The 19195-nt window shown below is 47.2% G+C and overlaps 1 protein-coding gene across 3 annotated transcripts; it reads right to left on the bottom strand.

Moving 5' to 3' along the window:
* Positions 1-1912: 1912 nt before the first annotated feature.
* On the bottom strand, positions 1913-14728 carry LOC144733112 (E3 ubiquitin-protein ligase TRIM11-like). Of its 3 annotated transcripts, none has more exons than XM_078614873.1 (7): positions 13977-14728; positions 12198-12735; positions 11566-11661; positions 9544-9777; positions 9367-9412; positions 8912-9015; positions 1913-3006 (listed from the first exon to the last, which is right to left on the bottom strand). In XM_078614873.1, the coding sequence occupies exons 1-7, from the start codon at positions 14108-14110 to the stop codon at positions 2563-2565; spliced, it is 1596 nt and encodes a 531-aa protein (XP_078470999.1). In that variant the 5' UTR covers positions 14111-14728; the 3' UTR covers positions 1913-2562. The 3 variants fall into 3 exon arrangements, with proteins under 3 accessions (XP_078470999.1, XP_078471000.1, XP_078470997.1); XM_078614874.1 differs by having other exon boundaries at positions 1913-3101; positions 13977-14724; XM_078614871.1 differs by having other exon boundaries at positions 1913-3101; positions 9390-9412; positions 13977-14724.
* Positions 14729-19195: the final 4467 nt, after the last annotated feature.

Genomic DNA, 19195 nt, shown 5'->3' with positions numbered 1-19195 from the left:
GTATAAAAGATAACTTGACTTTAGGTAGCCAGGCAGACAGCCCCCTGAACTATCGCCCCCCCTCCCTTAGGCCCCTCCCCCCTTAGGCCCCTCCCCTGACCCCCTTTCCCTTAGGCCCCTCCCCTGACCACCCGCCCCCCCATATCCTCAGGCCCCTCCCCTGACCCCCCTTCCCTTAGGCCCCTCCCCTGAGCACCCCCCCCCCCATATCCTTAGGCCCCTCCCCTGACCCCCCCTCCCTCAGGCCCCTCCGCTGACTCCCCCCTCAGGCCCCTCCCCTGAAACCCCCCCCCCTCAGGCCCCTCTCCTGACTCCCCCCTTCCTTAGGCCCCTCCCCTGACCCTCCTCCCTTAGGCACCTCCCCTCTCCGTACCCGGCAGTAGGTCTCCACCAATCAAAGAGCTGTTTGTAAGTTCTCCACCAATCAAAGAGCTGTGTGTATTATATATTTATTTATGTACGACAGACAGACAGTCAGACAGACAGACAGCTAAATAATCCCTGGTGGGCAGTGTGGAACATTGTTCCTCCCTGTATAAATGTGTCGTAACCCTCCACCACCCGACACGGTCAATCAGTAAAAAAGTGTCATGTTGACAAAAGACAAATAGTTCACTGCTTTAGCCCACCGGTGTGTTGAAGCCACAACATTTACAATTTGAGTACGACGATTCTCTGGTAATTGCATCCAGCATCATCGGGCAATTCGCCAGAATGGTGAGGCTCTGCTGGTTTCAACACACCGGTGGGCAGTGAACTATTTGTCTTTTGTCAACGTGACACTTTTTTACTGATTGGCCGTGTCGGGTGGTGGAGGGTTACGACACATTTATAAATAACGCGATCTAAACCCAAAAACGTTGATTATGAATAACATTGGTCGCGAAAGCCTACGTGTTAAACTGGTTGTTGTTGTATTGGTAATTGTTGTGGTTGTTGTGGTGGTGGTTGTTGTGGTGGTTATTGTTGTGGTGGTTGTCGTAGTGGTGGTTGTTGTGGTTGTGGTGGTGGTTGTCGTTGCTGCTCTACCACTTTCTCCTGACGAGCACCACGTAGTCACGTGGCGCCCCCCCCCCCCCCACAGTGCTGGCTCACAGCAGCGAGGTGACGTCACTAACCCCCCCCCCCCACAGTGCTGGGTCACAGCAGCGAGGTGACGTCACCAACCCCCCCCCCCCCACAGTGCTGGGTCACAGCAGCGAGGTGACGTCACCAACCCCCCCCCCCCCCCCCACAGTGCTGGGTCACAGCAGCGAGGTGACGTCACTAACCCCCCCCCCCCCCCCCACAGTGCTGGGTCACAGCAGCGAGGCTGCAGGGTGCCCCTCAGGGCCTCTGTTTGTTTTTGTTGTCGCCAACGTGGTGACGTGGTGACGTCACAGCGCGGTGACGTGGTGACGTCACAGCGAGGGACTCCCCCAGTGGCGGGAATCCAGAACGTCAGAATCTGTGTTTGTGGTGCAGGAGGAATCCGATGAGCTGTGAAGCTCTGTGTGTTCACAGATGGTGCAGTGGTGAGGGGCGGGCGTGGGGGGGGTGAGGAGACGTGGTGACGTCACCGCGTTGTGGGAGCGTTCGTGGTGACATCACGTTGTGGGAGCGTGCGTGGTGACGTCACCACGTTGGGAGAGCGTGCGTGGTGACGTCACCGCGTTATGGGAGCTTGGGTGGTGACGTCACCGCGTTGTGGGAGCGTGCGTGGTGACGTCACCACGTCCATGACGCAGCAGCAGACAACTTGAACAGCTCGGACATTGTTGGCGCCTTTTTGTGTTTCGTCTCTTTATTTGTTTATTCATTTGTAGATTTAATTTGCTTGGCAGTGGCTGTGTAGAGGATTTGCTCCTCGTGTTTAATTAATGAACGGCGTTGCGGGATGCAGTGAGCACGAATGACGCTGTACACAACTACATTGTTGTTGTTTGTATTCTGTATTTTTATTGTAGAATCGACGATACAAGCGTTACAATGCCACTGTCGTACGCGTACATTTATACTTTTTAAAATCAATAATATTATTGTTTTGACTTAAAACTTTTCTTGACTGATGACGACCGCTTGTGTTGCGATCAAAACGTCATGAATTTTTGGTTTTTCATTTTAAATTTGTATTTAATGTTTATTATTAAACTTTTCATATTTTTCTTTTTTTTTCTTTCTTTTTATCTACGTGACTTTACCGAAAGAACGTAAAGAATATAATGTTGTTGTATCTCTCACACAACCCATAACACCACCAGTGTATAAACACATCCCAGTTCACCATTGCTAATCACTGCACCCTACACCACAATCACACTCCTCTGGCAGGGTGAATACAACCACACTGGCTTCACACACACACACAGAGCGGTACCTATTTTATCCCCCCCCCCTCCCCCATGAAGATTGTGAGGATTATTTACGCTCAGCCCCCCGTTGTGATGGAGAGCCACGCAGCCCCGAGCCACCGACAGCCACCAGCCAGTCACGGGCGTGGCGCTGAGCGTGGCGGTGACGAGGGTGGCGAGCGCCGCGCGTCGTGGTGGCGTCTGCCCTCTGCGCTGTTCACGTTCACCTCTCTCAGGACGCGCCACTCAGATCTACAATCCTCACTGAGCCAATCCACACCCCCAGCCCAGGATGTAGGGGCTGAGTGAAAGTTTCATTAAACGAGTGCAACAGCGCCATGGAGTCGGCGCTGTAAAACGACAGCAGCCCCGCGTCCCAGTCCAGGTGGACCCCGACTCTCCGCGGAGGCTGCGGCACCGACAGTGACGTCACTACCCCGCCATGCCGCACTGAGAAGCTGTCGTCATGTTTCTGTAGACACCAGGAGACGTCACTCCCTCCCAGGAGGCACTCATCACCACCCCCTCTCCGTGGGATCGTCCCGTACGCGACTCCAACCCGACACCAACTCGCGCTCCCCACGTCCACCTCCCAGTAGTGCTGACCCGACGAGAAGCTCTCAGAGCACAGGGCTTGTAGCCAGCGCTCAAAGCGGTGTGGGTGATGGGGGCGACCCTGGGGGACACCGCTCCACGTCGCCGTCCTGAGATCCGAGGAAATCTGGAGTTCGTCGTGGGCTGAGTTTGTGTCCAGAGTCGGTGAGCGTCCATCTGTGGTGAGTATTAGTGTACACACACTAATATTAGTTAGTGTTAGTGTACACACACTAATATTAGTTAGTGTTAGTGTACACATACTAATATTAGTTAGTGTTAGTGTACACACACTAATATTAGTTAGTGTTAGTGTACACATACTAATATTCGTTAGTGTTAGTGTACACACACTAATATTCGTTAGTGTTAGTGTTCACATACTAATATTCGTTAGTATTAGTGTACACTTACTAATATTCGTTAGTATTAGTGTACACATACTAATATTCGTTAGTATTAGTGTACACAAACTAATATTCGTTAGTATTAGTGTACACATACTAATATTCGTTAGTATTAGTGAACACATACTAATATTCGTTAGTATTAGTGTACACATACTAATATTCGTTAGTATTAGTGTACACACACTAATATTCGTTAGTGTTAGTGTTCACATACTAATATTCGTTAGTATTAGTGTACACTTACTAATATTCGTTAGTATTAGTGTACACATACTAATATTCGTTAGTATTAGTGTACACATACTAATATTCGTTAGTATTAGTGAACACATACTAATATTCGTTAGTATTAGTGTACACATACTAATATTCGTTAGTATTAGTGTACACACACTAATATTCGTTAGTATTAGTGTACACATACTAATATTCGTTAGTATTAGTGTACACATACTAATATTCGTTAGTATTAGTGTACACATACTAATATACGTTAGTATTAGTGTACACATACTAATATTCGTTAGTATTAGTGAACACATACTAATATTCGTTAGTATTAGTGTACACACACTAATATTCGTTAGTATTAGTGTACACATACTAATATTCGTTAGTATTAGTGAACACATACTAATATTCGTTAGTATTAGTGTACACATACTAATATTCGTTAGTATTAGTGTACACATACTAATATTCGTTAGTATTAGTGTACACATACTAATATTCGTTAGTATTAGTGTAAACACACTAATATTCGTTAGTATTAGTGTACACACACTAATATTCGTTAGTATTAGTGTACACACACTAATATTCGTTAGTATTAGTGTACACACACTAATATTCGTTAGTATTAGTGTACACACCCTAATATTCGTTAGTATTAGTGTACACACACTAATATTCGTTAGTATTAGTGTACACACACTAATATTCGTTAGTATTAGTGTACACACACTAATATTCGTTAGTATTAGTGTACACACACTTATATTCGTTAGCATTAGTGTACACTTACTAATATTCGTTAGTATTAGTGTACACTTACTAATATTAGTTAGTAATAGTGTACACAAACTAATATTCGTTAGTATTAGTGTACACAAACTAATATTCGTTGGTATTAGTGTACATATACTAATATTAGTTAGTATTAGTGTACACATACTAATATTATTTAGTATTAGTGTACACATACTAATATTAGTTAGTGTTAGTGTACACATACTAATATTAGTTAGTATTAGTGTATACACACTAATATTAGTTAGTATTAGTGTACACATACTAATATCAGTGAGTATTAGTGTACACACACTAATATTAGTTAGTATTAGTGTACACATACTAATATTAATTAGTATTAGTGTACAAATACTAATATTAGTTAGTGTTAGTGTACACATGCTAATATTAGTTAGTATTAGTGTACACATACTAATATTAATTAGTATTAGTGTACAAATACTAATATTAGTTAGTATTAGTGTACACATACTAATATTAATTAGTATTAGTGTACACATACTAATATTTGTTAGTGTTAGTGTACACATGCTAATATTAGTTAGTATTAGTGTACACATACTAATATTAATTAGTATTAGTGTACAAATACTAATATTAGTTAGTGTTAGTGTACACATACTAATATTAGTTAGTGTTAGTGTACACATACTAATATTAATTAGTATTAGTGTACAAATACTAATATTAGTTAGTATTAGTGTACACATACTAATATTAGTTAGTGTTAGTGTACACATACTAATATTAGTTAGTATTAGTGTACACATACTAATATTAGTTAGTGTTAGTGTACACATACTAATATTAATTAGTATTAGTGTACAAATACTAATATTAGTTAGTATTAGTGTACACATACTAATATTAGTTAGTATTAGTGTACACATACTAATATTAGTTAGTATTAGTGTACAAATACTAATATTAGTTAGTGTTAGTGTACACATACTAATATTATTTAGTATTAGTGTACACATACTAATATTAGTTAGTGTTAGTGTACACATACTAATATTAGTTAGTATTAGTGTACACACACTAATTTTAGTTAGTATTAGTGTACACATACTAATATTCGTTAGTATTAGTGTACAGAAACTAATATTAGCTAGTATCTGCATACACATACTGTTAATCACTCGTGAATAATAATAATAAGTGAATAATACAAATAAATAGTGAATAATAAATAATATTAATAATAAAAGTGCTACACTAACATGACCATGTGTGTGTGAACAGTGGCAGTGAACAGCGGTGATGATGCCAGCACCACGATGTTGACGCCACTCTCCACACACACACATTGTGTGTCACAGCCTCGCACACTCTCACACACACACAGACCTTGTGTGTCACAGCCTCGCACACTCTCACATCCACACACAGACATTGTTTGTCACAGCCTCACACACTCTCACATCCACACACAGACATTGTTTGTCACAGCCTCGCACACTCTCACATCCACACACAGACATTGTTTGTCACAGCCTCGCACAGTCTCACATCCACACACAGACATTGTGTGTCACAGCCTCGCACACTCTCACATCCACACACACACATTGTGTGTCACAGCCTCGAACACGCTCACACCCACACACAGACATTGTGTGTCACAGCCTCGCACACTCTCACACCCACACACAGACATTGTGTGTCACAGCCTCGCACACTCTCACACCTACACACACACATTGTGTGTCATAGCCTCGCACACTCTCACACCCACACACAGACATTGTGTGTCACAGCCTCGCACACTCTCACATCCACACACAGACATTGTGTGTCACAGCCTCGCACACTCTCACATCCACACACAAACATTGTGTGTCACAGCCTCGCACACTCTCACACCCACGCACAGACATTGTGTGTCATAGCCTCGCACACTCTCACACCCACACACAGACATTGTGTGTCACAGCCTCGCACACTCTCACATCCACACACAGACATTGTGTGTCACAGCCTCGCACACTCTCACATCCACGCACAGACATTGTGTGTCACAGCCTCGCACACTCTCACACCCACGCACAGACATTGTGTGTCACAGCCTCACACACTCTCACACCCACACACAGACATTGTGTGTCACAGCCTCGCACACTCTCACACCTACACACAGACATTGTGTGTCACAGCCTCGCACACTCTCACATCCACACACAGACATTTTGTGTCACAGCCTCGCACACTCTCACACCCACGCACAGACATTGTGTGTCACAGCCTCGCACACTCTCACATCCACACACAGACATTGGGTGTCACAGCCTCACACACTCTCACACCCACACACAGACATTGTGTGTCACAGCCTCGCACACTCTCACACCCACACACAGACATTGTGTGTCACAGCCTCGCACACTCTCACATCCACACACAGACATTGTGTGTCACAGCCTCGCACACTCTCACATCCACACACAGACATTGTGTGTCACAGCCTCGCACACTCTCACACCTACACACAGACATTGTGTGTCACAGCCTCGCACACTCTCACATCCACACACAGACATTGTGTGTCACAGCCTCGCAGACTCTCACACCCACACACAGACATTGTGTGTCACAGCCTCGCACACTCTCACATCCACACACAGACATTGTGTGTCACAGCCTCGCAGACTCTCACACCCACACACAGACATTGTGTGTCATAGCCTCGCACACTCTCACACCCACACACAGACATTGTGTGTCACAGCCTCGCACACTCTCACACCCACGCACAGACATTGTGTGTCATAGCCTCGCACACTCTCACACCCACACACAGACATTGTGTGTCACATGCTCGCACACTCTCACATCCACAAACACACATTGTGTGTCACATGCTCGCACACTCTCACATCCACACACAGACATTGTGTGTCACAGCCTCGCACACTCTCACACCCACACACAGACATTGTGTGTCACAGCCTCGCACACTCTCACACCCACGCACAGACATTGTGTGTCATAGCCTCGCACACTCTCACACCCATACACAGACATTGTGTGTCACATGCTCGCACACTCTCACATCCACAAACACACATTGTGTGTCACAGCCTCGCACACTCTCACATCCACACACAGACATTGTGTGTCACAGCCTCGCACACTCTCACACCCACACACAGACATTGTGTGTCACAGCCTCGCACACTCTCACACCCACACACAGACATTGTGTGTCACAGCCTCGCACACTCTCACATCCACACACAGACATTGTGTGTCACAGCCTCACACACTCTCGCACCCACACACAGACATTGTGTGTCACAGCCTCGCACACTCTCACACCCACACACACACATTGTGTGTCACATCCTCGCACACTCTCGCACCCACACACAGACATTGTGTGTCACAGCCTCGCACACTCTCACATCCACACACAGACATTGTGTGTCACAGCCTCACACACTCTCACATCCACACACAGACATTGTGTGTCACAGCCTCGCACACTCTCACATCCACACACAGACATTGTGTGTCACAGCCTCGCACACTCTCACACCCACACACAGACATTGTGTGTCACAGCCTCGCACACTCTCACATCCACACACAGACATTGTGTGTCACAGCCTCGCACACTCTCACATCCACACACAGACATTGTGTGTCACAGCCTCGCACACTCTCACACCCACACACAGACATTGTGTGTCACAGCCTCGCACACTCTCACATCCACACACAGACATTGTGTGTCACAGCCTCGCACACTCTCACATCCACACACAGACATTGTGTGGCACAGCCTCACAAACTCTCACACCCACACACACATTGTGTGTCACAGCCTCGCAAACTCTCACATCCACACACAGACATTTTGCATCACTCCCCTGCTGGATGAGCGCCTCCCCCTGCCGTCTGCATCCTGGGGGGTTATTTGACCATACTTTGCTCTCTTCAGTGCGCCTTGGCAATGGTGGGGATCGTGAACGTAGAAGCGTAGAGGTGCAGTACAAAAATGGTTCACGCTGCACTGACATCTACTGGTGTGATGTGTAAACATTTGATACGAGGGAGACAAAAGCGGCCGGGCGTGGTGTTGGTCACCCACCCCCTCGTGTGCCGTGCCGGCCTTCATAGGTGCTGCTGCTGCTCCCTAACAGCATTTGCCCCAGTACCCAGCAGTAGGGTTTGGTAGAATATTGAAACTGTTAAACTAATTTAATTTCACCAGGTAGAGCCCACTGATACATGTCGCTCTCTTTCAGAGTCTGCGTCTCTCTCCCCGTAGTGGCGTGGATTTCTCCCTGGTTCCTCGCGTTTTTACTTCCACGTTTATAATCAATCTTTATTCTAAGGATTTGGCTGCTGCTATAAATATCCACGTGATGAGCCGCTTCGTAGAGCTGTCATTTGTGATAGTCAGGTCGCTTCCGACAAAAGAGTGACATGGTTCAGTGGGTTTCTTACCTGGTAAAATAAATGAAATGTTGACGAAGGTGGGGAGCACTGAAGTGCAGTGCAACACGGCGGGACACGCGGGTGCAAGACTGAGGAACTCACAGACGAGAGGCAGGAGTCTGCGCATGGCCCTTTCAAGGGAGCGGATCGTGGTGGCGTCCAGTGAAGTGGGAGGTGGGGGTGCAGATTCCTTTGGGGTCTCTCTCCTGGGACAACCACCAACAGCATCACACACAGCATCGTTTAACCACAGCATTGTAACACTCAGCATCCATAGCACACGCAGCACGTGTCTCACGCAGCCCATGTCTCACACACAGCCCGTGTCTCACACACAGCCCGTGTCTCACACACAGCCCGTGTCTCACACACAGCCAGTGTCTCACACACAGCCTGTGTCTCACACACAGCCCGTGTCTCACACACAGCCCGTGTCTCACACACAGTCAGTGTCTCACACACAGCCAGCATGTCTAACACACACACAAACACACCCTGTGTCTAAGACACACAGCCCGTGTGTCTAACACACACATACTGTGTTGTGAGTGTTTAACCGTGAGACGTTAAGGATCTGTACCGGCGCGTCTCCGCCAGGTGCCCCTGTGGAAGAGAGAGGAGACAGAGAGGGATCATGAGTTACGTCTCTAACCTTGCACCACGAGCCAGCCCTGCCACTGCCCGCTCTGTTGTCCTGGACACCCAAACGGCGTCTCCACAGAGGCGCTCCCCACCTGCAGGAAGGCGAGCGAGTCCCTCTCGTGCTGCAGAGCGCGCAGGCGAGCGGCCGCCGTCTGGAGCTCCCCGATCTCCCGCTTGTGACGAGCGATGTCCTCGTCTATCCGGGACAGCAGCTCGCGCTCCTTCACGGCCACGCGTTGCAGAGCCTCCTTCTCGTCCTCGTTCAGAGCCTTTCTTAGGCGGGCGAACTTGCCCGTGATGCGACCCCGGATCCCGGCCACCGATTCCTGCGGAGACCCGGGGACCACGGTTGGCTCCTTGAGCCATGAGTCACGCCGTGTGTGCGTGTGGGCGCCGTGGTGGCTAGGAGATGTTGACTCCCTCGCCTGGTATACAGCAGGTCGGGGTTCGATCCTGATCCTGACGCCTGTATGTTTGGAGTTTGTTCTCTCTGTAGTCTTATGGATTTTTCTCCGGGTCCCCCTGTTTTTGCCTCCACATTTAAGATCAACGCCGTGCGTTTAGAGTATTTGGCTGCTATCACATTCCACGTTACAATTAGCCACTTTGTTGAGCTATAATTTGTAATAGTCAGGTCGCTTCTGAATAAAGAACTACGTAGCTCAGTGGATCCGTTCCTGGTAAAATAAAAAATGAGTTTAGTCTACGGGTCTCTCCGGGTCTCTAAGCCTCTCTCGGGATCTCTATATATCTCTGTTTATCTGTGTGTCTCTATGGTGTCTAGGTATCTCTATGGGTCTAGTATTTATATGGGTGTCTATGGATCGATATGGGTCTCTATGTATATTTTTCTGCTGCTATACATTTCCACGTGATAATGCTGATATCAGCAATCTGGTTGATCTGTAATTTGTGATTGCCAGGTCGCTTCTGAAAAAGACCTACACAGCTCAGTGCGAACTTACCTGTTAAAATAATAAAATAATATTCCCTAGTAGTGAATCATGCCCCAGTGACGAGGCGCCCATGGGACTGAGTGGATCCATGCCAAGGGGGCAAGAGGGGCGCCGCTCTCTTCTTGTTTCTCCCCTAGAGGGCGCTGGGGTCGTGGATGTTGAGACTCGGGCACTCGGGGTCCGGTGGGGGCCCCCTCGTGGGTCCGACGAGATGTGTTGAGATGTTAACTACCTCGCCTGGTGTACAGGGACGTGGGTTCGACCACGACCCTGATGACTGTGTAGATTTTTCTCCGAGTCCTCTGGCTTTTCCCTCCACATTTAAAATCGGCGTAATCCACGTCGGGTGTTCCCATAAGTCCGACTCAGGTTTAGAGTGCAAGGCATTCGTTATCTGCTGTGAACAACCCGCAGAGCCCAAGAGAGCGTCTCCGTGTTCAAGCAGCGTCGAGAGTACAGTATTTCGATTATTTGCTGCTATCAATTTCCACCTGATAAGCCATTTCATTGAGATATAATTTGTGATATTCAGGTTACTTCTGCAAAAGAGCTACATGGCTCAGTGGGGCCTTACCTTGTAAAATATAAATGCTTGAGTCTATGGGTCTCTATGTATCTCTATGTATCTCTATATATCTACATGGGTCTGCTGCTATATATTTTCACGTGATGATGACATCAGCCACTTTTTGGAGCTGCTATCACTAGCAAGAGCCAGGGTCGCTTCTGAAAAAATCTACACAGCTAAAAATAGTTGTAGTTTAAATCATCTCTGGAGATGTGATTAGGGACGGCGTGAGTTGTAGCTGTGTGGTGGTCGTGCCTCTGCGTCCGTGCTGGTGCGCAACCTCCCGTGCAGCGCAACAGCTCCACCCCGACAATCCGCGGCACTTTCTACATTTTTTTATTGGCACAGGAGTGGAAGACGCGATGCCGAGTAACCCGACCTCGCGGCAGACTCGCCAATGCGGCTATCGAATGCCGTAAACATTCAACCCCATTGTAGTTAATGTTGAGTTTGAAAGTGAATGATATAGTTATAGTAAGATGGATCAAAATTATGAAGTTGCACGAAAATCGCTTGAATGCATTTTGACCTCCACGACGTCCACACTGGGTGGAGGTCACTGGGGTCAGAGCCAGACCCGGACACGGTACCTGCGCCTCCTTGCGAGCGGCCTCCATCCGCTTCACGGACTCCTCCGCCTCCTTCTTCTTCTCCTCCACCGCTCGCGTCTCCTTCCCTACGCGCGTCTGTAGTGAGAGACGTGACGTCACCTGGGGAGATTCCAGCCCCCTGAGCCACCCCTCACACCGCCCTTCCCTCCACACCGACCCCTCCACAGTGAAGGCCCTCATCTCCACGCTGCCTCTGTACGTCGACTGAGATGGGGGGAACTCGGAGTGGGCAAGCTGATGCCTCGATGTAGCAGCAGCCACTGGGAGCCGTGCTGGCTTGGTGTCTGTACCGACTCGGACCCAAAGGCTCATGTGCCCACAGCTGTCTAATTTAGAAGATAACTTTCGTAGAATTGTCTATCAGGTAGCTGTGATATCGGTGTCAAATATCTATCCACTGAATTCCTTTACACGAGAATGATGTTTAGTGAGAGAATTGCATTCAATACATCATAAGGCTGTTTCCTAAAACAACAAGCAGGAGATGGCTACACAGGCAGAGACAGACAACCATAACAGAGAGCATGAACACACATTTTTTTTACATGTTGCGCAGCCTAGTTACAGAATTGGTCAGATCGTGTTGTGGTGTCTCACTCTGAGGGCCTCACCTTTCGTGTCTCGTGCTCGTCCTTCAGCGTCAGGACCTTGTGTCCTGTGTGTTTTCCTGCGATGGTGCAAGTTGAGCAGACCAGGCTGCTGTCTACTGTGCAGTAGAATTCCAGCTCCCTGCTGTGCTCCCGGCACTGTCGCTCCTCCAGGTTCGCAATGGGAGCCACCAGGACGTGTTCTCTCAGCCTGGGATTCTCTCTATGACGCATCAAATGGTTCACACAGTAGGACATCTCACATCTCAAGCAGGTCTTCACTGCAGGAGTTTGGCCATCACCGCAGATGTCACACATGACGGCCGTGGCCATCCCGTCTCCAACTCTGAGCTGCTCCGCCAGGTTGGCGAGGGTCACGTTCCTCCTCAGCTGGGGTCGCACAGGGAAGGTCGCTCGACACTGCGGGCAGCTGAAGCTGCTCGCCGTCTCCCAGGCGGCCTCCAGGCACCGCAGGCAGAACGAGTGTCCGCAGCTCAGCGTGGAGGGGCAGACGAACGTGCCCAGGCAGATGGAGCAACGCAGCTCACTGTCCACACTCTCACTGGGAGTCGCGCTCGCCATGACTCATGGGCATCGCTGGGATCGCTCGCTGTGTGGCTCAGGGAGACGCTGGACCAGGACCTCTCTCTTATAGCGACGGTGGAGAAGGAAGTAAAATACTTGAAATGCTTTCATTGTCGTCACTGACATCACGAGTCACTGCCTGGAATGTGAACCCGCGCCCTGAGGTGAGCAAACAGCAGCCTCAAGGTGAACACGGCTACTGTACACACCTTGACATTTAAAGACATTAGTGCTGTTGTTAATATAAATCGGTGAGGCTCAGCTGCGTTGGCTCATTCGTGAGATGAGTGTCGAGAGATTAACTCATCCTTCTACATCAAGGTGGTGGCAAGATGTTATATCCCTCTCCCGGTATACAGGAGGTGGTGAGATTTGATCCCTACCCTGACGCCTGCTTTATATTTAAAGTTTGCGTCTCTCTCTCTCTGTGGTCGCGTGAATTTTTCTCCGGGTCCTCCTGCTTTCCCTCCGCATTTACAATCAACATCACGCGTTTGGAGTAGTTGTCTGCAATACATTTCCACGTGATAAGCCATCATTTGTGGCCAGGTCGTTTCTGAAAAATAGCTACACAGCTCAGTGAGCCTTACCTGTTAAAATTAAAATAAATAGTTGGTGTAGTTGTAGATATCTCATAATGTCCTGTAACTCCATCTCCGTGTAATTACCCCAACGTGACAAGTTGCTTGAATGTCATCGTGGCATCAGAAAAACAAGTAATATTTAAAAAAACTTTTTTTTAAACACGCTTTTATGAAATGTACTAGTAATGGCAGAACTCCACGACTCCAGGAAGTGGCCCCGAAGCTTGCCATGACTTAATGACCGTGGCCAATTACAGCCAATGTCAGTTGACCGTGGACAATTAGACCCAAACCGAAACATAACATATAAAAAATAATGTTTCAAAATATATATTTTTTAATTTTTATGATAGAACATATCATTGTCATCAGTGTGACATAAGTATACCAAGTTTGCAGTCGATGCCACATTGGGAAGTGGGTTAAAATTGAGTTACAATATTTGAGGATACAACAACGACAACAGACAACAGAGTGAGTTAAAAGAAAGCGTGTATTAATAAAAAAAAATTGCGTGTAGCCTCCCGTGACAGATCCTGGAATCTTGAGCCTTTTGCTAGCAGTGTGAATCTATCACCAACTCTACCTGCCTCCATCACCCACTGCTGGCGATGTCACCGTCTCTCACTCTCACCTTGTCCGGGACTGCAGATCCCCGGGCCGGCCATTCACAGCCGCATCCACCGCTTGCTTCACCTGCGTTGTTGTTTCACATTCACACGCACGGCTACTCAACACGCATGCACACGCAGCAACACAAATGCCCATTGGCGTTCACCATGATTGTAAAAAGAGAATACGAATAAAACTAAACTATTTTTTTATTTTACAAGGTGTAATGCCCCACTGAGCTATTAGCTTATTTTTCCAAAGCGACCTGCCCATCACAAATTACAGCTCAACAAAGTGGCTCATCATGTTGTAAATGCATAGCAGTCAAATAATCTAAATACTGCACTCTAAACGCTGCTTGAACCCGGAGACGCTCTCTTGGGCTCTGCGGGTTGTTCACAGCAGATAACGAATGCCTTGGACGCTACACCCCAGACTCGTGGGAAAACCCGACCTTGATTCCACTGAACACACGGCCTGGACTCATCTGCTTTGCTTACTAACGGGAAAAAAACGCGACACTGCATTTGAAAGCTTCCTTCTACAAGGTCACCAATGCGAGTGAAGGGGGTTCCCACGATGTCCACGGCTCATTCCTCGGTGCAGCAGCAGCAGCGACGGCTCAGTGCTGAGTGAGGTGCAGTGGCTCTAGGCCAGACAGGCAACGTGATCCGTCGCGGGTTTTGCAGCCAAAAAAATCCTCGCAGCGTCCCGGGAGAGCCGGTTAGGTGACAGCCCACACCCGGCTGCGCATCCTGTTTCACTCACGCACCCACTCACCCACCTACCCACTCAACCACTCATCCACTTTCCCACCTACCCACTCACCCACCTCCACTCACCCACGCACCCACTCACCAACCTTTCCACTCACCCACCCACTCACCTCCACTTACTCACCCACTCGCTCACCACACGAACAGAGCCTTGACCTCGGAGTCCTTAGAAGGAGGCGACCCTTAGGCCTCAGGGGTCACGTGGTTTATGAGCGGAGATCGGTCCCTGTAGACAGTGGTTCTTACCCTGGCGTGCACGCAGCCCCTGGGGGTGCGAGATGCCCTTTCTGGGGGCTGTGAGACGTGGCCAGACTTGTTTAGAAGGTAAATCATCGAAACACAATTTAAGCACGGGCACGTAAGTACAACTCCTTTGTTAATCAAACCCCCAGGTATTTATTAACATTATTCAACATTTTTACGATTGAGAACCAAAGGGGTGCAATTCTGCAGAAAAGGTTAAGATCCACTGCTGTCAGTATATATAATGTACAGTACTACACAGAGACACACAGAAGTGTAAATAATGTACAGTACTACACAGAGACACATAAGTGTATATATAGTGTACAGTACTACACAGAGACACCCAGAAGTGTATATAGAGTGTACAGTACCACACAGAGACACACATAAGTGTATAAATAGTGTACAGTACAACACAGAGACACACAGAAGTGTATATAGAGTGTACAGTACTACAAAGAGACACACATAAGTGTATAAATAGTGTACAGTACTACACAGAGACACACAGAAGTATATATAGTGTACAGTAGTACACAGAGACACAGAAGTGTATATACAGTGTACAGTACTACAAAGAGACACACATAAGTGTATAAATAGTGTACAGTACTACACAGAGACACACAGAAGTATATATAGTGTACAGTAGTACACAGAGACACAGAAGTGTATATATAGTGTACAGTACTACACAGAGACACACAGAAGTGTATATAGTGTACAGTACTACACAGATACACACAGAAGTGTATATATAGTGTACAGTACTACACAGAGACGCACAGAATCGTGCACAGTGGTATACAGACAGGACACAGAGGGCTTCACACAAGCGGTGAGTAAGAGAGAGAGACGCAGGCCCCCGTGTGTGCTGTGTGTAGCGATCAGCTCGCTGTGCCACCCGGGTTCGATCCCTGCTCACGGCTAACACCGGCGACGATTATCTAGGTCGACTCAGCCTCAAATGATTCCCTGGCGCGGCGTGTAAACATCGCCAGCACCGGGGAGACAAAGGCGGTCGGGCGTGGTGCTCTCCACACAGCCCTCCCGTGTACCGTTCCGGTCTTAATAGGCGCTCGCTAACAGCACTTGCCCCCCGCCGCCTGTGGAGGCTGCGCGGGGGATCTTTGTCTGTGCGCTGCCGTTTAGTGACCACTGTCACATCCACACACGCGCCACTCGCTCGTTGGTTACTTGTACAAGGGTAACGAATACATAAACATTTATTATTCAGTTGTATGTTTAGCCCCGCCCACGTTCCATTCATTGGCTACCACATTCAGATAAGCCCCTCCTCCTTAACTTGTATTTAAGAGCTGGTCTCTTGGAATTTTGCCTCACTTGATACAGCAAATTTAGCTGTGACGGTCCCTCCTGATGACGGAGACTTGTGTTGCCTCCGAAACGTCGTGATTTATAATTTTATTTCTATTATTATTTCTATTTTTATGCTTATTATTTATTTTTCCCTCCGTGACTTTACCGAAAAAAACTACGAGTATGAATCCTTGCAGTCACGAAAGCTTCAAATCTAGAATTGTGTGTTCAAGTTGATAATGTAATCGCTGCACATTTCTACCCACGTGGCTTACCGAAAGAATCAAAGAGAATGGATTCCTGCAGTCACGAAAGCTTCCAATTATTTGTATTTGTACAAGGATAACAATTACATAAACACATTTATAATTCAGTTGTATGTGCAAGTTGTTAATGTAATCGAACTTTACCTGGTAAAATAAAACATCGTTTAGTTTTATTTGTATATTTTGTATAATTTAATCTGTATAGTTTTACTTTTTTAAGTGATTTATTTACCTTTCTCCCTATTTTACACCCCTGTTTAATTTAGCATTGTTTGCTGCTGTAACTTGCCGTGACCCCCTGCCCTTACTGTGGCGGTAGTGGTGGTGTTGAGGTTGATCGTGGTGGTGTTGGTAGTGGTGGTAGTAATGGTGGTAGTGGTGGTAGTAATGGTAGTAGTGGTAGTAGTGGTAGTAGCCGTGTTGGTGTTGGTAGTGGTGGTGGTAGTAGTGGTGGTGGTAGTGGTGGTAGTAGCGGTGTTGGTGTTGGTGGTGGTGGTGGTAGTGGTAGTGTTGGTGGTGGTAGTGGTGTTAGTGGTAGTGGTGGTAGTAGTGGTGGTAGTAGCAGTAGTGATGGTAGTAGCGGTGTTGTGTTGGTAGTGGTGGTGGTAGTAGTGGTAGTGGTGGTAGTGTTGGTGGTGGTGGTAGTAGTGGTGGTAGTAGTGGTGGTAGTGGTGTTAGTAGTAGTGGTGGTGGTAGTGGTCTGTGGCCGCGTGGGTCTCTTGGCCAGCGGTGACGGTGCGAGAAGTTAACTTTCAGCGTGGGCCCAGTTTGGGTGGGAAGGGGGGAGATGAGGGGGCACGGGGGACAACGCCCCCCCCCCCCTAAAAAAACTGGACACCTTTATTAATTTATTTTCATGATTTACAAATAAAAATAAATTAAATACTCCCGCGATTCCTAATGTGAGGGACAAATATGAAAGTCAAACTCCGCCAATGATTTAAAGTCTTCAACGTTGCCTCATTCGCCGCTTCATTTTTTTGGCGCCAAAAGTGTAAATACAAAATGGCGTCGCAGACTCCATTTTGTTACATTTACTTACTTATTTATTTACAATTAACGAGCTTTGATAACTTTGTTATGGAAATTCTGAGGTAAATTAATGCGCACATAGCGATCGGAATGCGGTTACAACGTTCTCAATGGTACGAACATATAAATAGAGGCAGTTGTTTGTGTAGATTGTTCAATTTAATGTTTTTTTTTAAAGTGTTAATGGTTAAAACGTACAAAATGGCTGCCTTCGGGTTGAGCGTTTGTCGCGAGCCGAGTTGGTTCCACATCTTGGTCGAGATGACTGCAGTGGCTGATTCGGATATGAGAAGCGTTTTTGTTTTAAATATTCACGATTAGCACGGTATGATGAGATATTAAGATGTGTTTATTCATCCAAACCGCACCGGGATTGTCCACCCGACGTCCACAACGCGCCCAGTGTCTCTCAACTCCGTGCTCTGTACAAGACGCAGCTACTCACACTCGCCTGCCCCTAACAGCCACCATTTAACAAGGCGGAGGGGGGGACCGGTGTTTTATTATTCTTTTAAATTGCTTGTCATTTATTTTATTATTCATTTATTATTAATTGATAATTTATTTGATTTAAATTATTACATATTTCGTAAATATTATTTTCTAATATTATTTATCTAAATTATTACGTTCATTGAAATTATTCATTCCATTTTTAATTTATTATTCGTACATAATTAACTTTATTAAAATTATGAAAACAAAAATATATTGTTTATGTTATTTTATTTAAATTTGTAAATTCATGTAACTTATAAATTGTTTATATATATTTTTTCATTTTATTATTCATTCATCTTATGAATGTTATTATTTATTTCCTTAACTTTTTATTCATTTTCTTTACTTATTATTCACTTTATTTGCTACTTAATGTTCTTCTGCTATTCGTTGCACGCGGTTGCAAATTGACTTTGCTGAGTCGGTGGTCGCCGCTGAGGTCGTGACGGGTTTCTTTTGTTCCTGTTGCTCTGTTGCCCCCGGTACCGTTCCCGTGCTGCTGCGACGTGCACGCCGCTCACCAATCCCAGCTCCACAGTCCAGGCTCAACCTTGTGTAGCTTCCGAGATCTGGAAAAAAAATCGGCGACTTTCCGGGTTGATGTGGCCACAGCCTCTTGTGAAATCTCCTGCGCACCAACACCGCTCCAGGACCCGCAGGGACCCAAACGACGTCTGGGAATCGGTCGCGATTCGTGACTCGGTCCGCAACTCTGGAGCAGGGCCGGCAGTGAAACAATGAACCCCACGTGACCCCCAAACACCCCCACCCCCTAGGGGTCCCTCCTCTCACGTGACAACCCCCAAGCCCCCCCCCCCCCAGACAACCCCCCCACCTCACGCCCCCTTCCTTAGCACCCCGCAACCCCTCCCCCTACCCCAACCCCTCCCGCTACCCCTCCCACTCCCCCTAAACCTCCCCCTACCACGCCCCCTAACCCCGCCTCCAAACCCAGGGTGACGTCACCACGCACAACACGTGACAATCGGTGACTACTTCAGCACTCACCGATTGTGTGTTGGAGAGTGAACCCACTACAACGTTGACGATTTGAGTTCCGTGACGTCTCGCTGGTGACTACAACAACAAGCAGCTGCATC

This window comes from Lampetra planeri, chromosome 45, assembly GCF_965212315.1.
Source record: "Lampetra planeri chromosome 45, kcLamPlan1.2.h2, whole genome shotgun sequence".
Taxonomy (NCBI): domain Eukaryota; kingdom Metazoa; phylum Chordata; class Hyperoartia; order Petromyzontiformes; family Petromyzontidae; genus Lampetra; species Lampetra planeri.
This window is presented reverse-complemented; position numbering and strand designations above follow the sequence as displayed.